Below are 25137 nucleotides of genomic sequence, written 5' to 3'. Positions count from 1 at the left end.
GCAGTGCTTCACAGCCCTAAAGTTCGCAATAAAGTGTGTAGACACGGCAGGGGACGGGTGTATGGATATATTCATATATATTTAAACGGATAAATACGTTATTGTAACTATCCTAGTCATATCACTTCCTTTCAAAGGGTTACAACAAGTGTGGCAATTTTGCATTGGGGGATAGGCACGCCAAGCGGTGGGCACGGCACAGGCAAGCGGCCTCCGAACGCCGGTGCTGCCAAACTCATTAAACTGACTTCTGCTGTGAATTCAAAATGGCTCCGCTGGCATATCTCTCCCTGACAGGCTAAATAAAGCCGGGCGACACAAGCTGGAATTAGAAACTCGGCACTGAGTGCTCCAGCACGGATTCCAGAACGCCGCAGGGCAAAACCAACACTTCATGCAGGGGTGGGCACTTGCTACTGTTTTGAAAACTTTTTGTACGCGTTTTTATAATTTCCCGTTGCACACAGCCCAATAAACCATGGATATCATATACTGGGCATTGTTTCTTCTCAGCTATCGGTAGTTACTAAAGGAGAAATGCCCATTCTTAGCCATGTGACCTCCCTCTATACGGGAATGGTGGAGCCCGGGGTCTGTAGCCGCCCATTTCTCGCTCCGGTGTCAGAGTCTGGGCGGAGGGAAGACATGGCGGCGGCAGCAGAGCAGGTCAGTGTTCGCTCCGCTGCCTGCATGCCCCGGGGTGCGGGTGCCAGTTGGGTATTGCATGGTCTATCGAGGCTTTAGTAGTTATTGTGTACAGTGTCTATGGGGCGGAAGCATGAGGTGGGATATATAGAGGTTTAGGTATACAGTATACCCATATAAACTCACACCAGCGTCATTTATAGAGAGGAGCAGCTGTTCGGGGTCACGGTGACGCACCGGAGCCCTCACTATACATGTCGCTACTATTAGCTGTACCAGAAATACCCAGTGAGGGGGCTCCGCCATTACTTTTACCGGAGCTGGCATGTCACAGGTTACAAAGTGTCAGAATGTTACTGGAAGCGGAGGACCTCGGTACCGAGTTACAGATAGAAACTGGATATTTCACCAAAGGCACTTTAATGCATATGATAGCAGCCTGGTCCCTGTAAATTGTGGTGGTGCCCCCTTGCTAATACATGGGGGGGGTCTGCTGAATCCCCCATATGAATTTACCCCCTTCATCCCTTCCCCAACTTCTCCCTGCAGGTGCTATACTTACCTGGCTCCTTGTCATCTATACATCATACCAACCATCTGGCCAGGATATTCCTTTAAATCACCCCTCTTGTTATCTTTATGCAGACACTGATCTGGCATAAAGCTAAAAACTGTAAATCTGACTGCTGGGTGGGATGCACGTGTAATCTCCTCCGCAGCGTCACAGAACGTTGTGCGCTCCATGTGGTGTACAGGACTCTGGGATCAAACAGGGGCAGGCTGTGTGGGTGTGCGTGCGCGCGCGCCCTGCACCTAAGGGGGCTGTATTAAGAGTACCCAGGAACCAGCATGTGCAGATTTCGGGAATGTTTTTTTTAATCCCGCTCTCCCACTGATTTTGTGACCACTCCTGCAATGTGTGTCCCGCTCCCTCCACATGTGTGTCCTGCCCACTCCCGCCACGTGTGTGGTCAATCCCGCCCACTCCCGCCACATATGTGGTCAGTCTGAGCTGTAGATTTCCCGCGCAGTCCCGCAAGGCTACCTTTGTGTTGCTCCCTATGCAGCGTCTCTTCTCTTGTTCTGCCCAGGAACCCAGCGGAGTCACGGGAAGTGATGTCACATCAAGTGACTCTGCTGGGTTCCTGGGCGGAGCAAGAGAGGAGACACTGTAAGGGAGCAGCGCGAAGGCAGCCTTGCGGGACTGCGCGGGTTTACCGGGACCCGCAGGTACAGTGTCTGACCACCCGCTTCCGCCCACAAGACCGCCCGCGGGACCCGCATCCCAATGCAGTCCTGTAATGTACACTGTGGCAGTGAACTCACTAGCGCAATGTATATATAAATTGTTATGCTGATTGCTGTTGTTTTATATAGGGCCATCATATTCCCCATACTTACCTGCAGCCATGACCGTCAGCTGTAGCTTCCATATTTATCAGAAATACTCCATGGATGTAACATTTTGTTTTAGTGAAATATGGCGGCCTGAGGGCACTGGCTGTTTTGGCAAATGTAATTTACAGAAGCTGATATTCCACGTGTCGCACATCCCTTGTTACGCAGATGCATGCCGTTAACAATCACTGCAGACCCGCTGCTCATTTTACCTGCTCCTCCACAGATCTCACGACCACAAAATAATAATATAAATATATGCAGTATAAACTTAAGTAAATAAAAAAAAAGTAAATGAAATAATGTTGGAAGATCATTACAATGAATATAAACCAAAAATATGAAACTTATAAACCATAGTCATAGAATTATACGCATAATGTGGTTAATATTTGTCCTTGCAAAGGGTAGTTTGATAGGATGTGCCTTATTTTCAAGGCACTTATGAACTGAGACTTCCGCTTTCCAAAATTCATGGAATAAAACCAAAATGTAGATGTTCTTATCACTCAGGAGGACGCGGACGGAGCTCTGTCATGCCCACCTTACATGGTACTCACAAGAGTGTCTAAAAAAAAAAAAAAAAAAAAAAAAAAAGCTTTCTACAGATATTGCAGAACATACTTTACCTTTCAAACGTTTGGGGTCACTGAGCTGTTTCGATGGAAGAAAAGGACATTTCTGGCTGTAACATAATTGCAAAAGGGTTTTCTTATGATCAATTAGCCTTTTAAACTTAAAATTGGATTTGTGAACACAGCATGCCATGGAACACAGGAGTGATGGGAGTGATAAACGGCCTCTTTACATCTATGAAGATCTTCCATTAAACATTTCCTGCTACAATAGTCCTTTAAAACATGAACAATGTCTGCACTGTGTTTCTAATCCATTTCATGAAGTGACCCCAAACTTTTTAACGTTACTGTGTTTTCCCGCAAGTCCTTTAAGGAGATGTTGGTAAAACTATTGTACTGTACTATGTCATATCTTAACATGTCACCAGCTAATGCCCGCGGCATGCAGTATACCTATATCTATTGCATGATGTGTGTAGAGACAAAAACATAATTTCAGACAGAAATTAGGACCTAAAAACCACCTACCTATTATATGCTATTTCCCGTCCTCAATAAGCAAATATATACATATAGTGATAGCGTGGACGTTTTATCCTAAATACTGTTTATTCTCATTGCATAATAAACCATCTCACTTCTTGCATCGTAGAAAAGGGCCGGGGGGGGGGCTGGAGGTTAGGTCTGTGAACCACAGTGTGAGAAGCTATGTGAACATTTCACAAACTCAATCACTTGCTATGATGCGTAAATATTTTCATAGAAAAGTATGTGTGTTTCATGCGTTTAAGAAAAGATCAGGTATCGTTCTGGAACTCCGACCATCATGTCTTTTGGTGGCACCAGATTTACCAAACTGTTTAAATACAACTCTTAACATTTGGTTTGAAACAAATGGGCGATGTGTTTACAAAGGTAACATAAAAATGAGTATAGTTTGGGGAACATGGATATGCAAACCAGAGCACACCCAGAGAACGGCAGGGTTAGGGACACTCGCTAAACGCTACAGGTAAAGACGAAACTTTAAAAAATATGATTCCTTTGAAATTAAACAGTGGGTTACAGACTTGCTCCATGTGTAGAATGTCTGTCAGTTCCTCTTATTATGTTCTTTCTAGAGGAGGGTAACGTAACACTTCTGGTAGGGAGGTAGCTGAAAAACTTGTGGGCATCCTGTATGTTTTCTGGAGGTCTGATATGTGGTTAATCACTTGAAATGGTGGAGAATCTCCTTTTATTATTATACCAAGTACCTATCCAATTCTATATTTTAAGCAAAATGTCAGCATACGGTACCAAATGTATCTTGCGGTATTAAAAGGACAGTCAAGTCACTATTTTTACATACCGGCTGCGTAGATTTGTGGCTGGGCACAATCCTGAAACCAGCTGCTAGGGGATAATCCACTGATAGCTGCTGAACTTGTGTTCCCAAATGCCTCTGCATGTACATATGTGCACAGAAGACCCAGTAGGACTACCCGATTAAAGTCAGGAAGCAGCCACCAGGAAAGTAAGGAAGCAGTGAAACACTAAATAAAAGTTCTGGGCATGACTGCCCCTTTAACATTGCTCTCTTTCTTTCAAGGTGCTGTTTGGAAAGTAAGAACCTGCATGAAGGATCACTGCCCCGGGGAATGGATACACCACACTCAGACTTGCATTAAATGGCAAATGACCAGGTCTCCCTCACATCCTTGTAAAGAAAGGACACCCTGGCAATATAGGTCCCTCAGGAGGTTGGGCGGACACGTATCTGGCCCAGCCTCTAATCCCTGAATATCATTTCTGAAAAACCTGCTTCCAATACCATGATATCGGTCGCGTAAGGGGAGCATCAGTCAAAAAATGTAAAAAGAACCCTGGCACTTTTACAGCTTGAATATATTGTGACTTTTCATACTGCTACTGTATGCTACCATGGCTGATAAAAGAAAGTTAACATTACCTAGTGATCACATGTTTAAGAAACAGAGAAAAGCCATTACACTAGAGGTAAAAGCAAATGTGCTTAAACTTAGACAAACAGGCTTGTCACAGACTGAGATAGGCAGACGGCTGGGCCTTTCCCGTACTACTGTGCAAACTATCCTTATTAATAAGGATAAGATCAATAGTGAAATTAGAAGCGCCGCCCCATTACAGTCCACTATTATAAGACAACGTTCTGGACTTGTGGCCGAAATGGAAAGACTTCTGATCCTGTGGATTCACGAGCAAAATCAGCACTGTCTGCCCTTAAGCTTAGCCATTATTCAAACCAAGGCATTAAGCCTTTTTAACAAAATAAAGGAAAAGCACGGTGAAGCATCAAAGGATGAATCGTTTAAGGCCAGTAAAGGTTGGTTCCATCGGTTTAAAGGCAGATATGCCTTACACAACATCATGGCGCATGGTGAAGCTGCTAATGGTGATCAGATTGCAGCTCTGGAGTTTACTCAGATATTTGCCAAAACCATTGAAGAAGGGGGTTATTGTGCCAGGCAAGTATTCAGTGTTGATGAGATTGGGTTGTTCTGGAAGAAAATGCCTTCTAAGACAAGCGTTGCAGAAGATGAAAAAAACATACTTGGGTTGAAAGATTCGAAGGACAGACTTACGCTTTTATTGGGCTCAAATGCGACTGGTGATTTCAAGCTTAAACCTCTGCTTGTTTACCATTCAGAGAATCCCAGGGCTTTTAAAGGGCATGATAAAAACAAACTTCCTGTCATCTGGAAATCAAATGGTAAATCCTGGGTAACCAGTACCCTTTTTGAAGAATGGTTTATTGACTATTTTTTGCCAGCCGTTAGGCATTACTGTAAGGTGAACAAACTTGAATATAAGGCATTGCTAATTGTAGACAGTGCACCTGGTCATCCTGCACACCTAGGAAACATAGACCCCAACATCAAACTTGTTTTCCTGCCCCCAAGCTCAGCGTCGTTCCTGCATCCTTTGGGCCAGGGTGTTATTTCATCTTTCAAAGCATATTATCTGAGGAGAACATTCGTGCAGGCGATCCGTGCAACAGAAAACAAAGGTGGACATACTTTTAAGGAGTTCTGGAAGCGTTACAATATCCTGGATGCAGTCAACAACATAGGACTATCTTGGAAGGAAGTGAACGAATCCAGCCTCAATGCTGGTTGGAAAAAACTGTGTCCAGAATTTGTTTGTGATTTCCAAAAAATTGAAGATCCAATGGATCTGGTTGCAGCTGATGTTGTGCAGATGGCTAGCCAATTACAATTAGAAGTTGATGCAGATGATATAGAAGAGCTTATCGTATCATCTTCAGCGGAGCTGACTAGTGAAGAACTTCTTTTTGAAGAGCAAAAACTGAAAGAACAGGAAGATGAAGAGGAATTGCCTGTTCTGGAAAGCCAGACAACTAGTCAGTTGGGGGAAGCCTTCAGACATTTGGAAGCTGCCATGGCAATATTTGAAGAAATAGATTCCAACATGGAACGCAGAACTAGGACCAACAGCTTGATACGAAATGCCTATGCATGCTATAGGGAAATCTATAACGAGAGAGTAAAGGCAGCAAACATTCCTGGATAAGAAGCGGAAAAAGCCATCAATCAATATGGATATAGAAAAAGAAACACAAGTCCTCCTGGACCTTAATCATGGTCAAATAAAGTGTCAAAATAGTTAAAACAGTCTGCTAATTGCTGGAGCTACTGTGCTATACATAAACTTTCTAAATCTTGTAATATACTTTTGTTTCAATGTTTTAATACGTTTTGTGTTGCCTTTTCTCTACAATGCTGTTTTGTGTAACCTTTGCTGCAGTTTATTAAAAACAGTCATGTAAATTCTTAGTATTTTGTCATTTCTTAATTAAAAAAAAAAGTCAAGCCATTGGAAAGACCAATACACTATTTTTGGGTTTAAAATGTCTAACATATGACAGGTGAACTCAATAGCTGCCTTTGGAAATTTCAGCCTAAATTTTTTTTGGTAATAAATCATTACTTGCTTGCAAAACTATTTCTACATCTCTGTGAATATTCAGGTAGATAAGATGTGCTCCTGGAACTTGCATGTGTGCTGCAGATGATGCAGATATTTTAATAATATTTCTTACTCAACACATTTCGATTAACTCTTCTTACTGTAATAGATGCTTGTGTTGGGTGGGGTTTATCTCATGATGATAGAATACATTCCTACAGAGCTCTACAAATTGGATGTATATACAGAATTCCTATTGTACAGAATGATATAAAAATAAAATCATTTTGGCCTTGGAAAGGAAAAGAGCAGGTGGATCCCTAGGCACTAAGATGGGATTTATAGTTGCCATAGTGTGTGGGTTTGTCAAGCCCTGCATGATATACACACTGATCTCCAAGATACATAATCAGTATCACAATTTTTTTAACAAAGTACCATTGGTGGTAATTGAGACCAAATCTGGATATCCTACATAGGATAGGTATGTTCCAATTTTATTGGGATGCCAGTGGAGGTACGATGGTCTGGATATCCAGTTTGGCCATTCCCCCCCCCTCTCCATTACCTTTTCCATATCACTAAATGATGCCCCCAGATTACTTGCACATGGAAATAAAATGAATGGAACTGTTAATTTATTTTAAGAGTCACCCTTTAACAGGACTGTAAAAAAAAACGAGTCTCTGCTGATTTGTATTTAAAGAATTTTGTATTTAATGAATATTCACATAAACTGTGCTGTCTTCTTTATTTCATTTATTGTTTTTATTTTGTGGTACTTTCCAAAACAGAGGTTATTCTTATTAATTTAAGGCTTCTGCAGGTTTATTATACAATGTAACTGAAATAGATTTCAGGAATGATATAACAATGGGTTACCAGTAACGCCTAGAAATCCAATATTTATAGACTCAGAAGCCACTTTTGGATTTCAGTCTCTGGTCAGACGTCGAAAGCTTACTGAGACCCAAAATTCTCATCTTTTGTCTCTTAAAAATCTTCATATTGGTTCTGATTGCAGAGTAAGTTAGGCTCCTATTAATCACAATGGACAGTAATTATCAGCTATCATACTTATGTTTTATGTTTTATCATTTGTTCTGCACCTACTGTATGAGTTAAAGACCATCCTCGTGGGAGAATGCACTGTGTATACATTTTGTCAGGTCTTGTTAAGAGGCGTGCTATAGTTTGTGTAACTTATATTGTAAATATGTGTATTGCTTGGTTATACTTTAGTAGATTGCAGATCACAGCTTCCATTGAAAAGACTGTGTAGCCATGCCGATCCTTGGTGGAAGAAGATTCATCGTATTTGTTGATGAATTTAGTTGGAATGTTAAACATAGAAACTTTAATGGGCTTTGAAAGCTCCAGATATCATAGCAACCAGTTTAACTCTTTCCATAAAGTTCTAATCCTTTAACTTTTGGCAGGAAAACTTACACTCGCTTTACCTTTTAAAAGCTCTCTTCAGCATAGATTTAGCCCAAACTACAAATTAGCATGATTGCAGCAGACATCTCTGTAAATTTACATTTAGATATTGTTAACATAAAGAGGCATTGGATTAGACTCACTGCAATGCTGTTATACAGGAAATGCTAAGGGACTTTGTATAGTGGGTTGCCATAGCGTTAGCTTGGGCAGATAAGGCTCCCTTTGCCCAGACGGGAATCAGGCAAACCTTTAATACAATAAGTGCTATCTTCTAAGCAGTCTAATACGTCTGCGCTCGTTAAACCTCAGAACTGCTCATTTTCTAATGATTCTTCTAAACTCGTTGCGTTGGGCTGTATAATGTATATAAGAGTTAAATTGTGATGTGGTGAAACCATTGTTTTATTTTGTTTTCAATGTAGGAAATTGTACAATATTCTATGTTTTATTGTCTTGTTACACACGCTTTTAAGTCTGATGAAAATGAAGCCTCTTTAGTTTTAAAAAGTACTGCCTTCCTAGTGCATAGAGATAAATCATCTCTTATTAAATATGCCGTTCCTCTTGTGAAGAATAGTTGTTAAACTCTAGCATGTTACACAAATAAACCATAACAGATCTGCCATTTTGTTATTTTACCTGAAGGGTTAATAACATAAAAACAAAACAGAAGCTTTTTTTCAGTCTGTATGGTAACAACCTATCAGTGCCTGCGTTGGGGTCACATGACAATTAAGTGCTCCCAGCAACAATTTTGACTGAGACAGAGGGATTCAGTGATACTAAGAATGACGATTCACATGTGGCATAAAGGCGAAAAATTCAGCAGACCAAGTGGAGCAGTACCTTTAACACAAACGCAGGTCGACTGAAGTAGTGTTGCGTTTGTTTGCAGAAACACTTAAAGGGAAGTAATCTGTCAACAATCCTGAGAGCCTTATGCAAACATACCCAGAAGGAGAACCGTATATGCCCCGTTGGTCTCATTCTGAAGTATGATCAGAAAACAGTGCCAAACCAGACCTTAAAAATTGTAAATCAATCTAAAATAATATACAGGATGATAAGACGATCCTGATTATATGACAACCCCCCCAAAATTTGAATATTATTTAAGGGAAAAAAAGCCTGAATATAAGACGACCCTATAGGAAATGTTTTAGTAGTAAATATTCACGTACCGTATTGGCTCGGATATAGGCCGCACCCTAAAAGTTTGGTGCTTTTTTAAAGAAAAAGTTTTGTAATAGATATGCTGCCACTCTGTCCCCCCCCCCGAGATATGCTGCCACTCTGCCCCCCCGACATATGCTGCCACTCTGCCCCCCCCCGACTTACCAGAGCAGACGCCTGGGTGTCTTGCGGGGCCGGCGGGGGACATCTACGCACTACGGGTATACAACTTTGTATACGCGTATTGTGTAGATGTCCCCCGCTGGCCCCACAAGACACCCGGGAGTCTGCTATGGTAAGTCTTGGGGGCAGAGGTAAAACGAATCGTGCGGACGTTCACCGGCTGTGGCGATGCGCTTAGACAACCGTGGGAAGTGCTGGCAGGGGAGGCTGTCTGAGCGTATCGGGGAGTAGGATGCAGGTCCCCTGCACCGCTGCGGGGGATCTGTATCCTAACCCTGCTGCCTGCCCGGCGCCCGGAACTGCATGTCCCGAGCGTCGGGCGCTAGACCCCGAATATAGGCCGCACCCCCACTTTAAAGACTTAAAGTGGGGGGGAAAAGTGCGGCCTATATTGGGCCAATACGGTATTTTTCATATTTAATAAAAACTATGAGAAAAATGTTTTATTTTTATTTGCCAACCTGCCCCCAGTTATTCACATCTGCCCCACGGCTTGCTACTCTGCCCCCAAGATATGCCTTTTATGCCATGCCCCCCCCCCAGATATGCCTTATATTCACCTATATGCTTCCCCATTCATCGTACTTCAGACTCCCTGGTGTCTAGTGGGGGCAGCCGGTGGACGTCCGTGCAATGCACGTAGACAACCTCTGCTGGCAGTTAGTTCCGCCGGTGCTTCTATGACGAAGCACTGGCGTGACCTTCCGGTGCTCAGTCATAGAAGCCCTGGCAGAAGTGCCGGCAGCAGCGGAGGTTGCAAATACGGTATTTCATGATTTACACATTTGTGCAGTTCTGTATTAAAAGGGGCACTCCAGCCAATATATATACCTTAATGTATATGTGGCCCTTCTTGGAGCAATTTTCCATGTAGGAGATTTGTTTGGCCAAAAACATCTTTTTAACCTTTTTTCCAGACCTCCGCGTGGGAGGTGCTGCAGGTCTCATGTTTCTGCTTCATAAAAGAATGAGGAATTACAGAGGATTCAATACGTAATAACAAACTGATGCAGGGTTGATTAATAATTTTGTTTTTCATCCATTAGTATGTAAGGGACAAAGTGGCCCGTTTGGAAGTAACCCATGCAGGATATAAGGGAGTGAATAAATATATGAATGAAAGACTTTAAAGACAGTTGATAAGAAATTGTGAAGGCACACGGCACTGGATTCAGTAATTAGATGTTTGAGGAGTTAACGTGTACGCGGCCATCAGTATATCAGGAAGGGAATGTGTTGAGGCGGTAAGATAGATGAGGGAAATTCCAGGTACCTAAGACTCTTCAGTAGCGCCGTCATTCAGGTGTTCAGCTGTTTTTATTGAGATGGCATCCAGGTAACAGTTTCAGAGACGCAGTAGCATGAGTTGGAAGATATTAACAATATATTTTATTTTTATCTCAGGCTAGTGATAACATGTTGCAAATGAGAAATGGTCACACTGTTGGAAATTAATGTTGCTTTCTTTTGCTTGCTTTGGCAGAGTTCTAATGGCCCAGTCAAGAAATCAATGCGAGAGAAAGCTGTTGAACGCAGAAATGTTAATAAAGAGCACAACAGTAACTTCAAAGCTGGATATATTCCCATTGATGAAGATCGTCTGCATAAAACTGGCCTGCGAGGTCGGAAGGGCAACCTAGCGATTTGTGTGATCGTCCTACTCTTTATCTTGGCTGTCATAAACTTAATTGTAAGTACAAGTCAACACAGTGCTGTGGAGGTATAGTTGTGAATGTGTGTAGATAACGATCAAGTTCTAACTTGGCTACATAGCGATCAGGTTCTAACATAGGCCTTAAGTTACTCCTAGAAAGGTAGGGTGAACGTTTTTGGAACAATTACCATGCTTACACTGGTTACGGTACACACAATACATTTTTTTCGTCATGGTGTAAACAAAAACATCTGCCAGGAGCTCACAGGAAAAGCTATTTAGAATTAGAAAAAGATTTCCCTGGTAGCATATACAGTATTACTTCACAATAGCATACCTAAAAGGAGGCGGGGCTGCCAAGTAGAAAAACTCAAAAAGGTCTATTTTTGGCCTCATAGAAAATATAAATGCTCTATCTGTTGATTATTGGTAGAATAAAATAGACCATTTTGAGTTTATCTACTTAGATATCGATGCATTGCCATCGACGCCATCAACCATAACTGCCCCTAAATTAACCCTAAAGATGCCATTAACCATAACTGCCCCTAAATTAACCCCCACCTCCCCTATTATATACTTTATGAGTTGCTGAGCAGTGTGGACGCTATAAGGAAAGGGGCGTGACCAGTCATCAGTGTGACTGCAGGGAGGGACTGTAAGTAGTAACTGCTGTAAGTGACATTGAATGAACCGGATTATAAAACAAGGGGTATTTTTCAAAGCATTTGCTCTGAAAAAACCCTCATCTTATATCGATAACGTCGATTCAACTAATCGATAATGAAATTCGTTGGCAGCAATTTTCATTATCGATTATTATCGATTAGTTGTTGCAGCCCTAAATGGTAATAAAAAGCAATACCTGTGAGAAGAGAGCGGTATCACGGAGAACCTCAACTTTTTGGCTAAATGTCTTTATCAAGGGTGGTCTTGTGTGCGCCTCTTGTATGTTTAGGGAAGAAGCTCTGATTCTGATGAAATTGAAGGCCAGTTATGATCCACAATCCCCCCTCCCTAGAGGCCACAACATACAATTTGCATAGAGGATACATATGGAAAAAGAACAGATTTATATGTCTGAGTTAACTGCTGATGTTGGTAGAGATTCCAGCCTTTTCTGCATTTCCATTTCCTTCCTCACTGCCCACCGCAGAAGCAATGGATGCAGTTACCGAAAGGCCCTCTCAGTGGACGGTGTGATTAGCTGTGGGCTACAAATAAAGTGTTTCTGTCCCAGTAGGCTGCCAGCATTCCCACTGTGAAAGCCTTCAGTAAAATCCGCAGAAGTCTTTCAGTCCACTGCAAACTGTTGTCATCCTGGCCTTTTTTTCTTTTTCTTTTTTTAGAGTGGGGTTTTATCTCTAAAGTAAAGTGTTCGCTAATCCCCCATTCATTATGAATATTAGTCTTTTTTCCAAGATAAAGTTCTTCCAAATTGTTTGCCCTCTCGTGTGCTTTAGCTGATGACATAAAAATGACACTCAATGACATAGTGATTACGAAAATATATTATCAGTGCCTTCATCAATTATCTTTCCAGGGGTTACCTGTAATGAGTGGAATCTTCACTGCCTGATAAGTACTATGACATCATAATAATGTTTATCCTGCACACTATTTTTATGTTAACAGATCCAAATGAAATCACAAGAGAGTTTACATTTTTGTAAAAAATTAATTTATTTAAGTTATAACAGAAAATAGTGACAGAAGGAAACAAAAAAATCTTTAGTGCATTTAAATATCCCTAAAAGGGACAAATCTTTCCAGTCCTAATCTGCAGTACTCATCAGTAATCCAGAGGAAGGCGAAAAAACTTGGAGGACAGAGGTTGTTTCTGTATTCCCAAGCAAAAAATTCCTTCCTGACCCCTTGAAATGGCGATCGATTACTTTTCCCTGAATCAAAAATGGACCACAGAACTCTTAAGTGCGCTCCTCGCCAGAAAAAAAAACATCAATTCTTGGTATTCATGGCATTTTCAAAAAAAAAAGTCTGGGTGCTCATCTGATGCAGTTAGAATAATAAAATTTTAAAAAATCGCTCAAAAAAAAAAAAAAAAGCACGTGCACTGTGAAATAAACAGTGCAGATAGAGATCCATCATCGAAGCCCCAGCCCTTTATGTTGGTGTATTAAACATTGTTGTTTTGTTGGTGTATTAAACATCAGTAAAATTAAACAAAACAAACTCTTGGTTCCACTATGGCATTTTCAAAACAAAAGAATTCCAGTTGCTCATCTGATGCAAATTAAAAAATCATCGCTCAAAAAAAAAAAGTGCTCTGTGAAAGAAATGGTGCAGAGGTCCAGCATTGATGCCCCAGCCCTTTACGCTGCTATAATAAACATTGCATGCACCGCACACAAAGTCAAAGGGCCGGGACTAGTGACAAAAAAAATAAAATAAAAGTGCTTAGAAGGGTCTAGGGTGCCAAGTACAAAACTGAAAAGTGTTTAACAATTACCTCTCATGCACTGCACCCAGACCCTAGCAATCTCTAGAATAATTTAGCCTCACGCCTTCACAGGCATCCTCTTGACCTTGTCTTAAGCTGAGAAGCGGACCTCTTAAGACGTTGCTGGTCTAGTTAATTCATGATCCTCTATCCTAACTGTGCTCACCTGCTTCAGGAACCTGCTTTTACAGCTGGTGAGCTATTATGACAGAGCAAGCATTATGATGTAACGTGGGTGTGGCTGTAACATGCCTTATATGGTTACCTGCTGAGCATTATGATGTAACGTGGGTGTGGCTGTAACATGCCTTAAATGAAAAAACTGCATCTGGCTTAAGCGTCTCTTACCTGAGGAAATAAAATGTGTTTTAACCCATTGTTTTCCAGTTCCATAAATGGTTGATGCAGCTCTCCAGAGTTCTGTACGGCCCTAGAGCTCCGTATACAAAACCACAGATTCAATTTCATTGCATAAATAAATATTTAAAGCTCCAGCTTTTCCTTTTTTGTTATAAAAGCAGGCCAACAACATTTAGATTAAATCATAGACACATTTTAGATTTGTATTTTCAGTTTAGTTTACCGTGTGTGTGTTTCTACCAAAACTTTTATATTTTATTGGCATGAAGAGATTATATGATAATTAACATTAATATTACATGCCACAATAAAATATGCCTGCTCTTTGTGGGTTCCCTTTGTGCAGGGAAAATTTGTGTCACATGTAGGTTTTGGACTGCCCCATGTAGATGGAGTTTTTTCCTCTGTAATGGCACGAGAGCTAAAGCTTGAGATGTTCCCAAGCTATGAAGCTGCTGTCCTATCTTGGTTGATGCATCTCAAATGTGTTTTATTTGTTATAAACATACCTGGGAACACTTTGGGTTTGTATAGATATTGTCTTGCTCGGGATATAGAGATGGGAGTTATGCTGTATTTTCATGAATCCACGATAGTTATGAATGCCACGTAAAACTCAAACCCAGCGACACACTGTGAATTAGTAAATAGGATTTACTTAAAGTGTCATTTTTTTGTGCACGGTCATAGGTGAACTAATCACTAATCTTTTTTTTCAATTAAGAGATTGAAAGGGCACTGAAATCTTACATTAAGCCAAATTCACAAGTTGAACATTATTTGTAATGTAATTCCCTTTTTTCCTGAAACTTTTCCGAAAGGAAAGTGGAATAATTCATGATATTGTGAGCAGGATCTTTCACCTAATTTATTTGTACCGTCTGTGTCTATACTCCAGGGTTGAGGGGTGGCTTGGGGAATTGTCTGGTGGGCCTGCCTGGTGTTAGAGATGTTATGTGCCCCCGTGATAATAAGGTTTGTACATATGTACACAGGGTAGGGGGGCACTTGACGTTACCTTCCTCCAAGCCAACAGGTGCCAAGTCTGCCTTGTCTGTACCTTATCTATAACACCCTGAATAGCACAATTGTGACCTTTTATTCTATAACACATCATTCAGATAAGACCAGAGAAAGAATGGCAGAGCGGCTAGATACAATGCAGTAATTCAAAACTGTGCAAATTTGATTGTGTATTAATGTATGGAACTCTTCACAATATGTTGTTGTTGTTGGCTCGGCTGTAACAAAGGTGGTGTACTGTGCTAAATAAGCAAAGATGAACACATTACCAGAATTACTCAAATTCCAAAATTATTGGAAGCTGTAACCAAAAACAGGAGCAGAGAAGTGTTTTAAAAAATATAACAATGACGGTTGAAGAGGTTTTGTGTAACGCAGGCAATAAACATACCTCTGTAATACCGACATCGAGTGAATTCATGAGAAATAAACTACTTGTAGACCAAAAACTCAATAGATTTAATACATCAGCATTCCTGTTTTGTGCAAAATAATGTCGTATTAAGTTGTCATTTCTAGAGCACTTAATAAATCCTCCTGATTCTGCTGCCGTTCCAGATCACCTTGGTTATATGGGTTGTGATACGCATTGGTCCCAATGGCTGTGAGAGCATGGAGTTCCATGAGAGTGGATTGCTCCGGTTTAAACAAGTCTCTGACATGGGAATAATACAGCCGTTATATAAGAGTACTGTGGGAGGAAGACAGAATGAAGATCTTGTGATCACCGGCAACAACCAGCCTGTAAGTTAGTACGTGCATGCAAATACATTTATTTCCCGCAACACACGTTCTGTTTCCATGTGAAGAGGGCTCAAACATGAAAAATATATATCATTAAAATCATTAAATCTACTGCAGATATTGATACTCCACTTTGTCTTAGATATGATTGGGTTTTATGGACCAATTGCACTCTGTAAAAGTTATCATTTTAGTAACACAAGCAGTAGGCAAACTGTATTCTATAAATTCTGTCATCACTTGTGTGCATGGTCAGCAGTTACATATTTTTCTGGAGAAAACAAAATTCAGTGGTGGAGAATAGGGTGACTGGACAAATAATTTAATACTTAAGAATGCAAACACATTATTTATACGCATTTTTACAGTGAAACATAGTGGGTATGAATTAAAAAAAACATAATCAGTATCTGATCTGTTGTAATTGCACAATGCTGTACTGGAACAATTCTCCACAAAATAATCTTTAGAAAAACATTTGCATTGTTCTTCTCCTAAATGCTGTACAAAAGTGTGACATTTTAACACAGTGACTGATTAAGGTCCGAGTCTTTACATCTGAAACGCGCAGACTAGATGGGCCAAATGGTTCTTATCTGCTGTCAAATTCTATGTTTTCGATGTCCATAGCGAGTCCTGTAAATAGATATCATGAACTCTGGTTTTTTCCCCCACTGCCCCAGGTCGTTTTTCAGCGGGGTTCAACCAAACTTAGCGTAGGTAAAGATAAGACGTCAATCACAAGCGATGTTGGCATGGAATTTGTTGATCCTCGGACTCAGAATACACTGTTCAGCACAGACTATGAGAAGCATGAATTCCGTCTGCCAAAAGGCGTGAAAACCTTAAATGTCCTCCGGGCTTCTACAGAACGGGTAAGAGATCGAGGAAAAATCTGGTTAATGTTTGCTTTCTCTCATACCTCTAATGCCGATTGGAAGTCATGTATGTTATATCAAGAGAAATTCACTTACCTCTTTGGATATAGTAAACTGTAAAGAGCTATTCTCTAGGCATGTGGTCTGTCTTGCTATTGTAAAACCAACCTAGAAAGCGATGCCAACCGCATTGACAGTGTCGCTAATGTACTGTACTACCTATTAATTTATCAAAGCTGCAACATTTCTCTGTACATTCGACAGTAAATATATGCATTGTGAATAAAATGTAAAGAGGAAAGAAGCGAGTGCATTCTGAAGTGTCCTGTCTTATGCATTAGTCTCATAAAAGCAGCACAGAAACTTTTAACAAGCTTTTTTAGGTGCTATGGCAACAACCTATTGGTGCCTGCTTTTATGTCACATAACAAGCGTTCCCCACATAAAAAGTGTTATGGACAAAGCACAATTTTACAAAATAAAAATACCGTATTGGCTCGGATATAGGACGCCCCCGTATATAGGCCGCACCCTAAAAGTTTGGTGCTTTTTTTTTAACCCCTTAACGACAATTGCCGGTCCTGGCACGACACGGAAAAGCATGTGCTTTACGACATTTAAACGGGTGCAGAAAGCGATTTACTTTCGCTTTCTGCACCCAAAAAGCGTTGCTGAATGCCTCGACCTTCGAGGCATTCAGCAACGCCGCGATCGGCACGAAGGGGCCATCTCTGGCCCCTCCACGGGGCGTCAACATCCGCCATACTTTGTATGGCGGCGGACGCCCGTTTTAAAAGCGTTTAGGAGGCGATCAACGATCGCCTCCTAAACTTAAATGGTGTCGCTGGAATGCCTCGATCAGGAGGCATCCAGCGACACCAAACACTTACCTTTCGATGGGCTGTGACCGCTCCGGAGAGCGGTCACAGCCGCAGCTGCCCGTGATCTTCGCCATCAAGCAAGATGGCCGCCGCCCTGCAAGAGATACAAACAAGTTTTAAAGTTCGCTAGATGGTCCAGACCATCTAGAGAACTCTGGCTCCACTTGCAGGTTGAATACAGGTACTGCATTCACCATGCAAGTCAATGGAGCCCAGCTTTCTAATCACAGTGTGATTAGTAAAAATAAATTAAAAAATAAAATAAAATTAATAATAATTAGAAAAAAATAGTAAAAAACCAGTAAAATGTAAAAATCATTTCCCACTGATGTCACTATCAGGGGAACCTCCAAGTTGAAAAAAAATTAAAATATATATATAAAAAATATATTTTTGTGAGCAAGTCCTAAAATTAGCATATTAGCTTAAAACAATTCTCGCATGGAAAGAGTTAAAATACTAGCATATTAAATGCCCGTGGGGTGTCTACTTTTAAAAAATGTATGATTTGATGGGGTAAATTGAATTGGCCGGGTTCAACAAGGTCCCGATTAACACCGGGGGAAGGATGGCCACACACCTAATTTCCAATTAGAAAAATGCACATGTACCAAATGTGGCCTTTTAGTTCCCCCCAAAAATGACAAACCCATGCATGTGGGGTATCACTGCATTCAGGAGATGTTGCTGAACACATTATGGGGTGTCGTGTGACAGCGGCATATACCAGGAGCTGTAAATTCATACATAAAGTAGGTGTGTGTGGGAAAAATACACACACAAAAATACTACTGCAAACTTTGAAAAAATGCTGGTGGTAAAATGTGTGCATGCAAAGAGTTAAAATACCAGCATTTAAAATACCCTGGGGTGTCTAGTTTTCAAAAATATATGGTTTTGTTGGGCACACTGAAATGGCCCGGCTCAAAGATGTACCAAATAGGGCATGGGCAGTGGATCCCCAAATGCCAAAGTTCAACATTGAAAAATGCGCATACCCCAAATGTGGCCCTTTTGCCCCCAAACGGCCAGGCAAAATCATTCATGTGAGGTATCGCTGTACTCAGGAGATGTTGCTGAACACATATTGGGGTGTTTTGTGATAGTGACATAAACGAGAACATTTAAATTCATACCTGAAGTAAAATGTGTGTGACAAAACAAATGCAAAAAAATGACTACCACAAAGTTTGACAAAGACTGGTGGTAGATATGGTGCATGGAAAGAGTTAAAATACTAGCATTTGAAATACCCTGGGGTGTCTAGTTTTCAAAAATATATGGGTTTATTGGGCACACTGAAATGGCCCGGCTCAAAGATGTACCAAATAGGGCATGGGCAGTGGATCCCCAAATGCCAAAGTTCAACATTGAAAAATGCGCATGCCCCAAATGTGGCCCTTTTGCCCCCAAACAGCCAGGCAAAATCATTCATGTGGGGTATCACTGCGCTCAGGAGATGTTGCTGAACACATATTGGGGTGTTTTGTGATAGTGACATAAACGAGAACATTTTAATTCATACCTGAAGTAAAATGTGTGTGGCAAAACAAATGCAAAAAAATGACTACCATAAAGTTTGACATAGGCTGCAGGTAGAATAAGTGCATGCAAAGAGTTAAAATACCAGCATTTGAAATACCCTGGGCTGTCTAGTTTTCAAAAATATATGACTTGATGGGGTAAAATGCATTGGCCGGGTTCAAAGATACCCGAAATGGCACATGGGGGGAAGAATTACCAGATTTGGAAAAAATGGCTTTGAAATAGCAAATGCTACCTGTACTTATTGCCCCATAACGTGTAGAAAAAAGCAAAAAAACATAAAAACATTGGGTATTTCCAAACTCAGGACAAATAGTAGAATCTATTTAGCAGGTTTTTTCATTACCTTTTATAGATGAGTAAAAGATTTTTCAACTAAAAGTTAGAAACAGCCATTTTTTTCTAAATTTTCACCATATTTTATACTTTTTTTAATAGTAAATTATATGATACAATCAAAACAATGTCATCTAAAGAAAGCCCTTCTTGTCCTGAAAAAAACAATATCTAATGTGTGTGGGTTCAGTAAACGGGAAAGAAGAAAATTACAGCTCAACACAAGCAGCGCAGAAATGTTAAAAAGGCCATTGTCACGAAGGGTACAAAAAGTAAAATCAGCCTTTGTCACGAAGGGGTTAAAGAAAATTTTTATGCGCCGGGCAGGCAGCGGGGTTAGGATACAGATCCCCCGCAGCGGTGCAGGGGACCTGCATCCTACTCTCTGATGCGCTTAGACAACCTCCTGTGCCGGCACTCCCCCCCCGTGGAAAGTGCTGGCAGGGGAGGCTGTCTGATCTGTATCCTAACCCCGCTGCCTGCCCGGCGCCCGGAACTGCATGTCCCGGGCGTCGGGCGCTAGACCTCGAATATAAGCCGCACCCCCACTTTAAAGACTTAAAGTGGGGGGAAAAAGTGCGGCCTATATTCGAGCCAATACGGTATTATTAATGGGAAAGCTTTGTGCATTCAACAGTACTATGAATTATGTTTCTAATATGTTTACTCACTAAAACTGAGTACTTGGAAGAAGCATCTTAAGGAGTGTTTCAACGTGGGGTATTATCCTAACCTTTGTGTCCGCACTATTTTTTTTTTATTATTCACACTCAGATCTTGGTCCAGTATGTCTAAGAAGCTTTATTGTTTTACATTTTCCATACTGGATATCTATTATATAGATTTATTAACTAGATTCCTCCACCCAGTTACCTTGTCCCTTTAATAGTATTGCAGTCAGATCTGCAAGAAAGTGGGAATCAAATAAAAATCTTACATATAGTAATAGTGTCTTTGTTCCAAATCTGACAGCAATATGTAAAATCATTAACAAAACGTTACACATGTAGTGATCCTAAGGTAATATATAATTTCTAGAACTCCAATATGTTCTGTGTTAGTAGTGGCTTATTTTCTATGTATTTCTGCATTGATTTATTATTGTTATTATCTTTTATTTATAGAGCGCCAACAATTTACGCAGCGCTTATTCTATGTGAATTCTGTGCTGTGGATGTGGGTTAAGTGATCCTTTCTTTTATGGAGGTTATACAGTTACTTGCTCTAACCCATCTAAGCATGTACCTATTACACATTGTAGCGTTATCAAATAGCTAACATACTTTTATGAATGTGTAACGGTAGAGACTTAGTGATGCTTTTAAAATGTAATCATTTACATCCTTTCAGTTTGCAGTATCACTGATGTCACTCTTTTTCTTACTGTCTCTTTATTTTCCTTTAGATAACCAGCAATGCTACCAGTGACCTTAATATAAAAGTTGATGGGCGCATTACTGTACGTGGGAACGAAGGTGTATATATTATGGGAAAGACCATTGAGTTCCGCATGGGTGGAGACATGGAGCTGAAAGCAGTAAGTCCACCTAGTGGGCCTTGGTATTCTATCAAGTCTACTAAAGGGCTGTCTAAAAAATAAATGTTGGGTTAAAATAAATGTTCCTTATCACCCTTAAAAAAAAATTCAACAGATCTTTTGCTTACTGGGCTTTCGGTTATCTCGCCTTCGGCAGCAGGCTGAGAACTATTGCCTTTTATTAGTTTTAATCTGATCCAAGTTTAATAGTAAATGGATTTGTCTGGGCAGATATGTCCATCTTGAGACCCAACTCAGGGTAGGTCAAAATACTATTCCACAAGCAACCCCAAATATTTGTCGATTTGCAGAGTTTTTTTCAACCATGTTCTATACAGATTTTGTTATATTGCACAAGTGAAGTTAACAGCCTAACACCATATCAAATACACATCGTTTGACAAGTAGGCATGATCTTGATGGAAACTATTTAATTTGTTATATGTCAGATGATTATACGAGCCAATCTTGATCATCAGTACCATTATTTTTTTTTCTCTCTCATTAGGAGGAAAGTATAATCCTGAATGGCACGGTGATGGTCAGTACTTCGCGCTTACCTAGCTCTTCTGCGGGGGACCTGCTGTACGATGATGGATGGGAACGCTATAAGTTGTGCATGTGCGCAGATGGGACTCTGTTTAGAGTTCGGGTGGAAAGCCGGAACATGGGGTGCCAGACATCCAATAACCCATGTGGGGCGATATATTAGAAAAACAAAACCAGCTGTTTCATGAAACTTTCTGTTGTATGCAAAGTGCTTATAGGTTAATGTATTTTTAAAGCAACGGTTTAAGGATATGTCTCTTTCCAACATTTTTAACCACAGTATTAATATATTTTGCAAGTCGAGTTATGCAAGCAAACATATTATCACTTACTTTTGAACCAAATGCATTTGCAGTTTAATTGCATCGTATTTCGTGATCCCAACAGCTCTCTGTGTCATGTGCAGATTCTTTATTCGTTATTAATCCAATTTGGTTCTTTGTCTCACTGGCTATTCATACATAAATTATAGCTCTACTAAATTATGTCAACAGAAAAATTGCATGAGGCCAGAATGATTAAAGTTCATGTGATAAGGGGGTTTTAAAGAAAGATAAGCTGAGTACACAATGGAAGTGGGATAGATACATTATTGGGTTAAATGTCCCAATTCGTATACTCTTTATATATCTATAATGTGCAGTTGGGTTGACTGTACGTCTCCATTAAATGGACAGTCACTGCCATTCTGCTCTTGGATGAGTGAAGCAAAGCATGTTTGCTTCATTGATCCCTGTTTTAGTAAGTAATGCTTCTGCCGATATCTGGGTATCTGTACAAATGGAGCGTGTGCCTATACTCTTTTAAAGCCCTTGGCACTTTGCTGAATTGTGTTTTTAAGAGTTCTGAGAGTATTTATCAGTAGAAACACTGTGGATGGGGAGGTTGGGGGGAAGTTACATTTATAACAGCAGAGTTTGTATAGCCAGCTATTCCTCTAAAACACTCCTACTCATTATAAAGCTACACCAAAACCTGGAGTAGTTATGGTGTACCCGGTGTAAATGGATTGAAAAGGGTGAATGGGTCTGACAGTGTTATTCATCCAGCTAAATTATGTATTGTTTTATGTAGATTTTGGCTGTACCTGCACTAAGGTAATTTGCTTTATTTAAGAATTTAGAACAAAATAAGGCTTCATAAAGACCAGCTTCGTTGATTTTTAAAAAAATTACTTTTTGTTCTTGCCCTCACACACTGAATGGGGGATAAATCACTGGCTTTCATGGAAAAACCTGTGCCACATGTGAACACCTTGAAACCCTCTACATTTCAAAGGCATATTTAGAGATTATCCAGACAAGGATGCAAATCTTGCCACTAAAGTCCAACATTATTTGTTTTAGTTGAGACTCTTGTGAGCTGTCGATGACATGTACATATCGCACTCTGCCACTATTTGTTCTCAGTGGAGCATTTGTTACCATTCTGCTAAAAGAACTCACCATTTTTGAATTTTATGTTTATGTTTGGAGTGATATTATATCTTGTTGCATTATATATTTTTTGAGTTTTAGGCTACATCCAGTATAAAGCCATTATAGTATGTACAAATTATATATATATATATATATATATATATATATATATATATATATATATAATTTTTTAAGCAATTACTGCTTATCACTAAAAAGCAGCCAGTTACTACCATATGCAGCAAAGGCACATATACGCACAAAAGGGCTATTTGAGCAAATGCCCTTTCAAACAGAAACTAACACTACACACCTACTCCACAGTCCTCACTGGCACATTACCTGCGCACTAGCAGAGACCTGTGTATTTACAGATAGACATTTTACGTAGCTGTTTTGCACCATATTATACCCAGGGGAGCAGCTAAATAAAGGGACAGATTGCCCTCTTGGTCAGTCAGGCTCTCCGTTGTGCCTCTGCTCAATGGGCTAGCAATGAGGGATTTCTCTGAACTCTCCAAAATGGCCCATTTACACAGCCTCCATTGTATGCGGCAAAAGGCGCTGCATGCCAACTTACCGGCAGTCTAGGAGAGGGCAGCTGAGGGGCAATATCGGAGGTAAATGCTTCACTGTCTGCCTTCCCACCTTTCTTTTCCTTATCCCTCTCTGCCCCTGCCCTAGTACTTACTTTTCTTTTTATGCCCCTTTTTCCCACTCTTTGTCCCTCATTTTCTCAGTTTTTCTCTTTCAGTGCCCCCTTTGTCTTCCACTCTTTTAATATTTTTTTGGATTCGGTTCCGTCTTGTTTTGTTCCATTTTTATAACCACTCCTACTCCTCCTACTTGAAAATAAAAATACGTTCTGGAGCCCCCACTATGTTGCCTACCTCTTGGCACAAAAGGGAGCCTTCTCTGACGCAGACCTCCGTATCACAAATCATTCTTGGGGAGATCCTCCTAGGGACTGGATTTTTTCCAACTTCAGTATAAGGCCATCCTCATCAGTAACACTTATATGTAATATGGTATTATTATGCATTTAGTTTTATTGTGTGTTTTGGGGTTTATAGATTCTGTGCAATGATTATTGTATGAAAATATATTCTTTACCCTTGACATTTTTTGGACACAGCATTAACATATTCACTGGTTAGGCACATCAGCCTAAGAGTAAATTGTGTATACATTGATGCTTACGTGTGCCTTTTTATTATATTTATTTTGTGCTAAAGTCTGATTTGATGTGTTGTTTTTTTTCTATTATTGTAAAAATGCTTATAAAATAATAAACTGACAATTGTTCATTAAAACATTTGGAACATTTTAATTCTCTATGCATTCCATACTTAACTCATAAATAAGGAAGTGTTTTGCATTAACTGATGTTCAGAAAACAAGTGGGGAGCTGAATGTCAACCAAGACCGCTGGGGGCTCTTAATTAATTGTGTTCTTCACTCAAACACAGCAAAGATTAAGACCATCCATACTGAGACATACCTTTTTAATATAGTAACAAAAAGCTGGGCTAAAAATATGTTCCTAAACTGCTAAATGTCACATATACACCTCTCTGTACAAGATTCTGAAGTATATCCCAGCCAGAATTCCTTATAAACATTAGCAACGCATTAAGTAGCTTCAGCTGGCTCTAAACCAAGCTAATGTACTAATGAAGGAGGAATTTACGTGATTCACACAGAGTATGAGGTGGTTTATTAGCTGAAACTATGCAATTGATTGCACATTCAGTAGATATCCTGTAGTAATTAGTGCTTTAGACTTTGATCAGCAGTAAAATAAGCAGGAGTAGAAATTGTGAGTAAAGGTGCAACCTGTTCCCCAGCTCCGCTCGCTCCGTACAACCATTTTCTTTTCCTGGAATATTTTTTGTTATTTCGAACATAATACTTTCATGGGCTGCATGTATTGGATGTGTACGAATTAAGCGGCTGGATTGCTTAATAGCCAATTGCTGTTAAATCTAAGAAAATCTAAAGGTAAGAAGCGGATCTTTTTAGATAAAATTTGCTTTGAGCAGAGCTGGTGTGTAGGATCTGTAAAGATCTGCAACCAGAATATTTTCAGGCTGCCAATAAGTTGTGATTACACAAAAGTTTGGGGTATTCATGAAATGGGATTCTAGAGCAAATACAAAAAGTAGTCTTGTCCCAATAGCAACCCAATCATCTAATCAGCAGGATCATTTCTCAGATATCTGTGTTATACTCTGGCCGCACTGATTTTTTATGCACAAAGTTTGTTTTGCTTTGTAAATTTTTCTTTCCTTTTTTGATTTAGGTACCATGACAAATTTGAGCCTCATTCTTGTGATTGCCATTATAATTGTAGCCAGATCTACTGAGCCGTCATTCTTTCCTT

General features: G+C 40.2%; 1 protein-coding gene across 1 annotated transcript; it reads left to right on the top strand.

Annotated features, from left to right (window-relative positions):
* Positions 1 to 606: 606 nt before the first annotated feature.
* SGCB (sarcoglycan beta) lies at positions 607 to 21509 on the top strand. The gene is made up of 6 exons (XM_053458440.1): positions 607 to 666; positions 10852 to 11058; positions 15425 to 15610; positions 16294 to 16485; positions 20656 to 20787; positions 21296 to 21509. Exons 1-6 carry the CDS (start codon positions 646 to 648, stop codon positions 21497 to 21499), a joined length of 942 nt encoding a protein of 313 aa, XP_053314415.1. The 5' UTR covers positions 607 to 645; the 3' UTR covers positions 21500 to 21509.
* Positions 21510 to 25137: the final 3628 nt, after the last annotated feature.

The sequence above is a fragment of the Spea bombifrons genome, chromosome 1 (genome assembly GCF_027358695.1).
Source record: "Spea bombifrons isolate aSpeBom1 chromosome 1, aSpeBom1.2.pri, whole genome shotgun sequence".
Classification (NCBI taxonomy): domain Eukaryota; kingdom Metazoa; phylum Chordata; class Amphibia; order Anura; family Pelobatidae; genus Spea; species Spea bombifrons.
This window is presented reverse-complemented; position numbering and strand designations above follow the sequence as displayed.

Excerpts from the sequence above, each read along its gene's own strand:
- SGCB (XM_053458440.1), top strand. The coding sequence starts at position 646 with ATGGCGGCGGCAGCAGAGCAG. Across the intron at positions 667-10,851 it reads TGGCGGCGGCAGCAGAGCAG|AGTTCTAATGGCCCAGTCAA; the intron begins GTCAGTGTTCGC and ends TTGCTTTGGCAG. Across the intron at positions 16,486-20,655 it reads TCCGGGCTTCTACAGAACGG|ATAACCAGCAATGCTACCAG; the intron begins GTAAGAGATCGA and ends ATTTTCCTTTAG.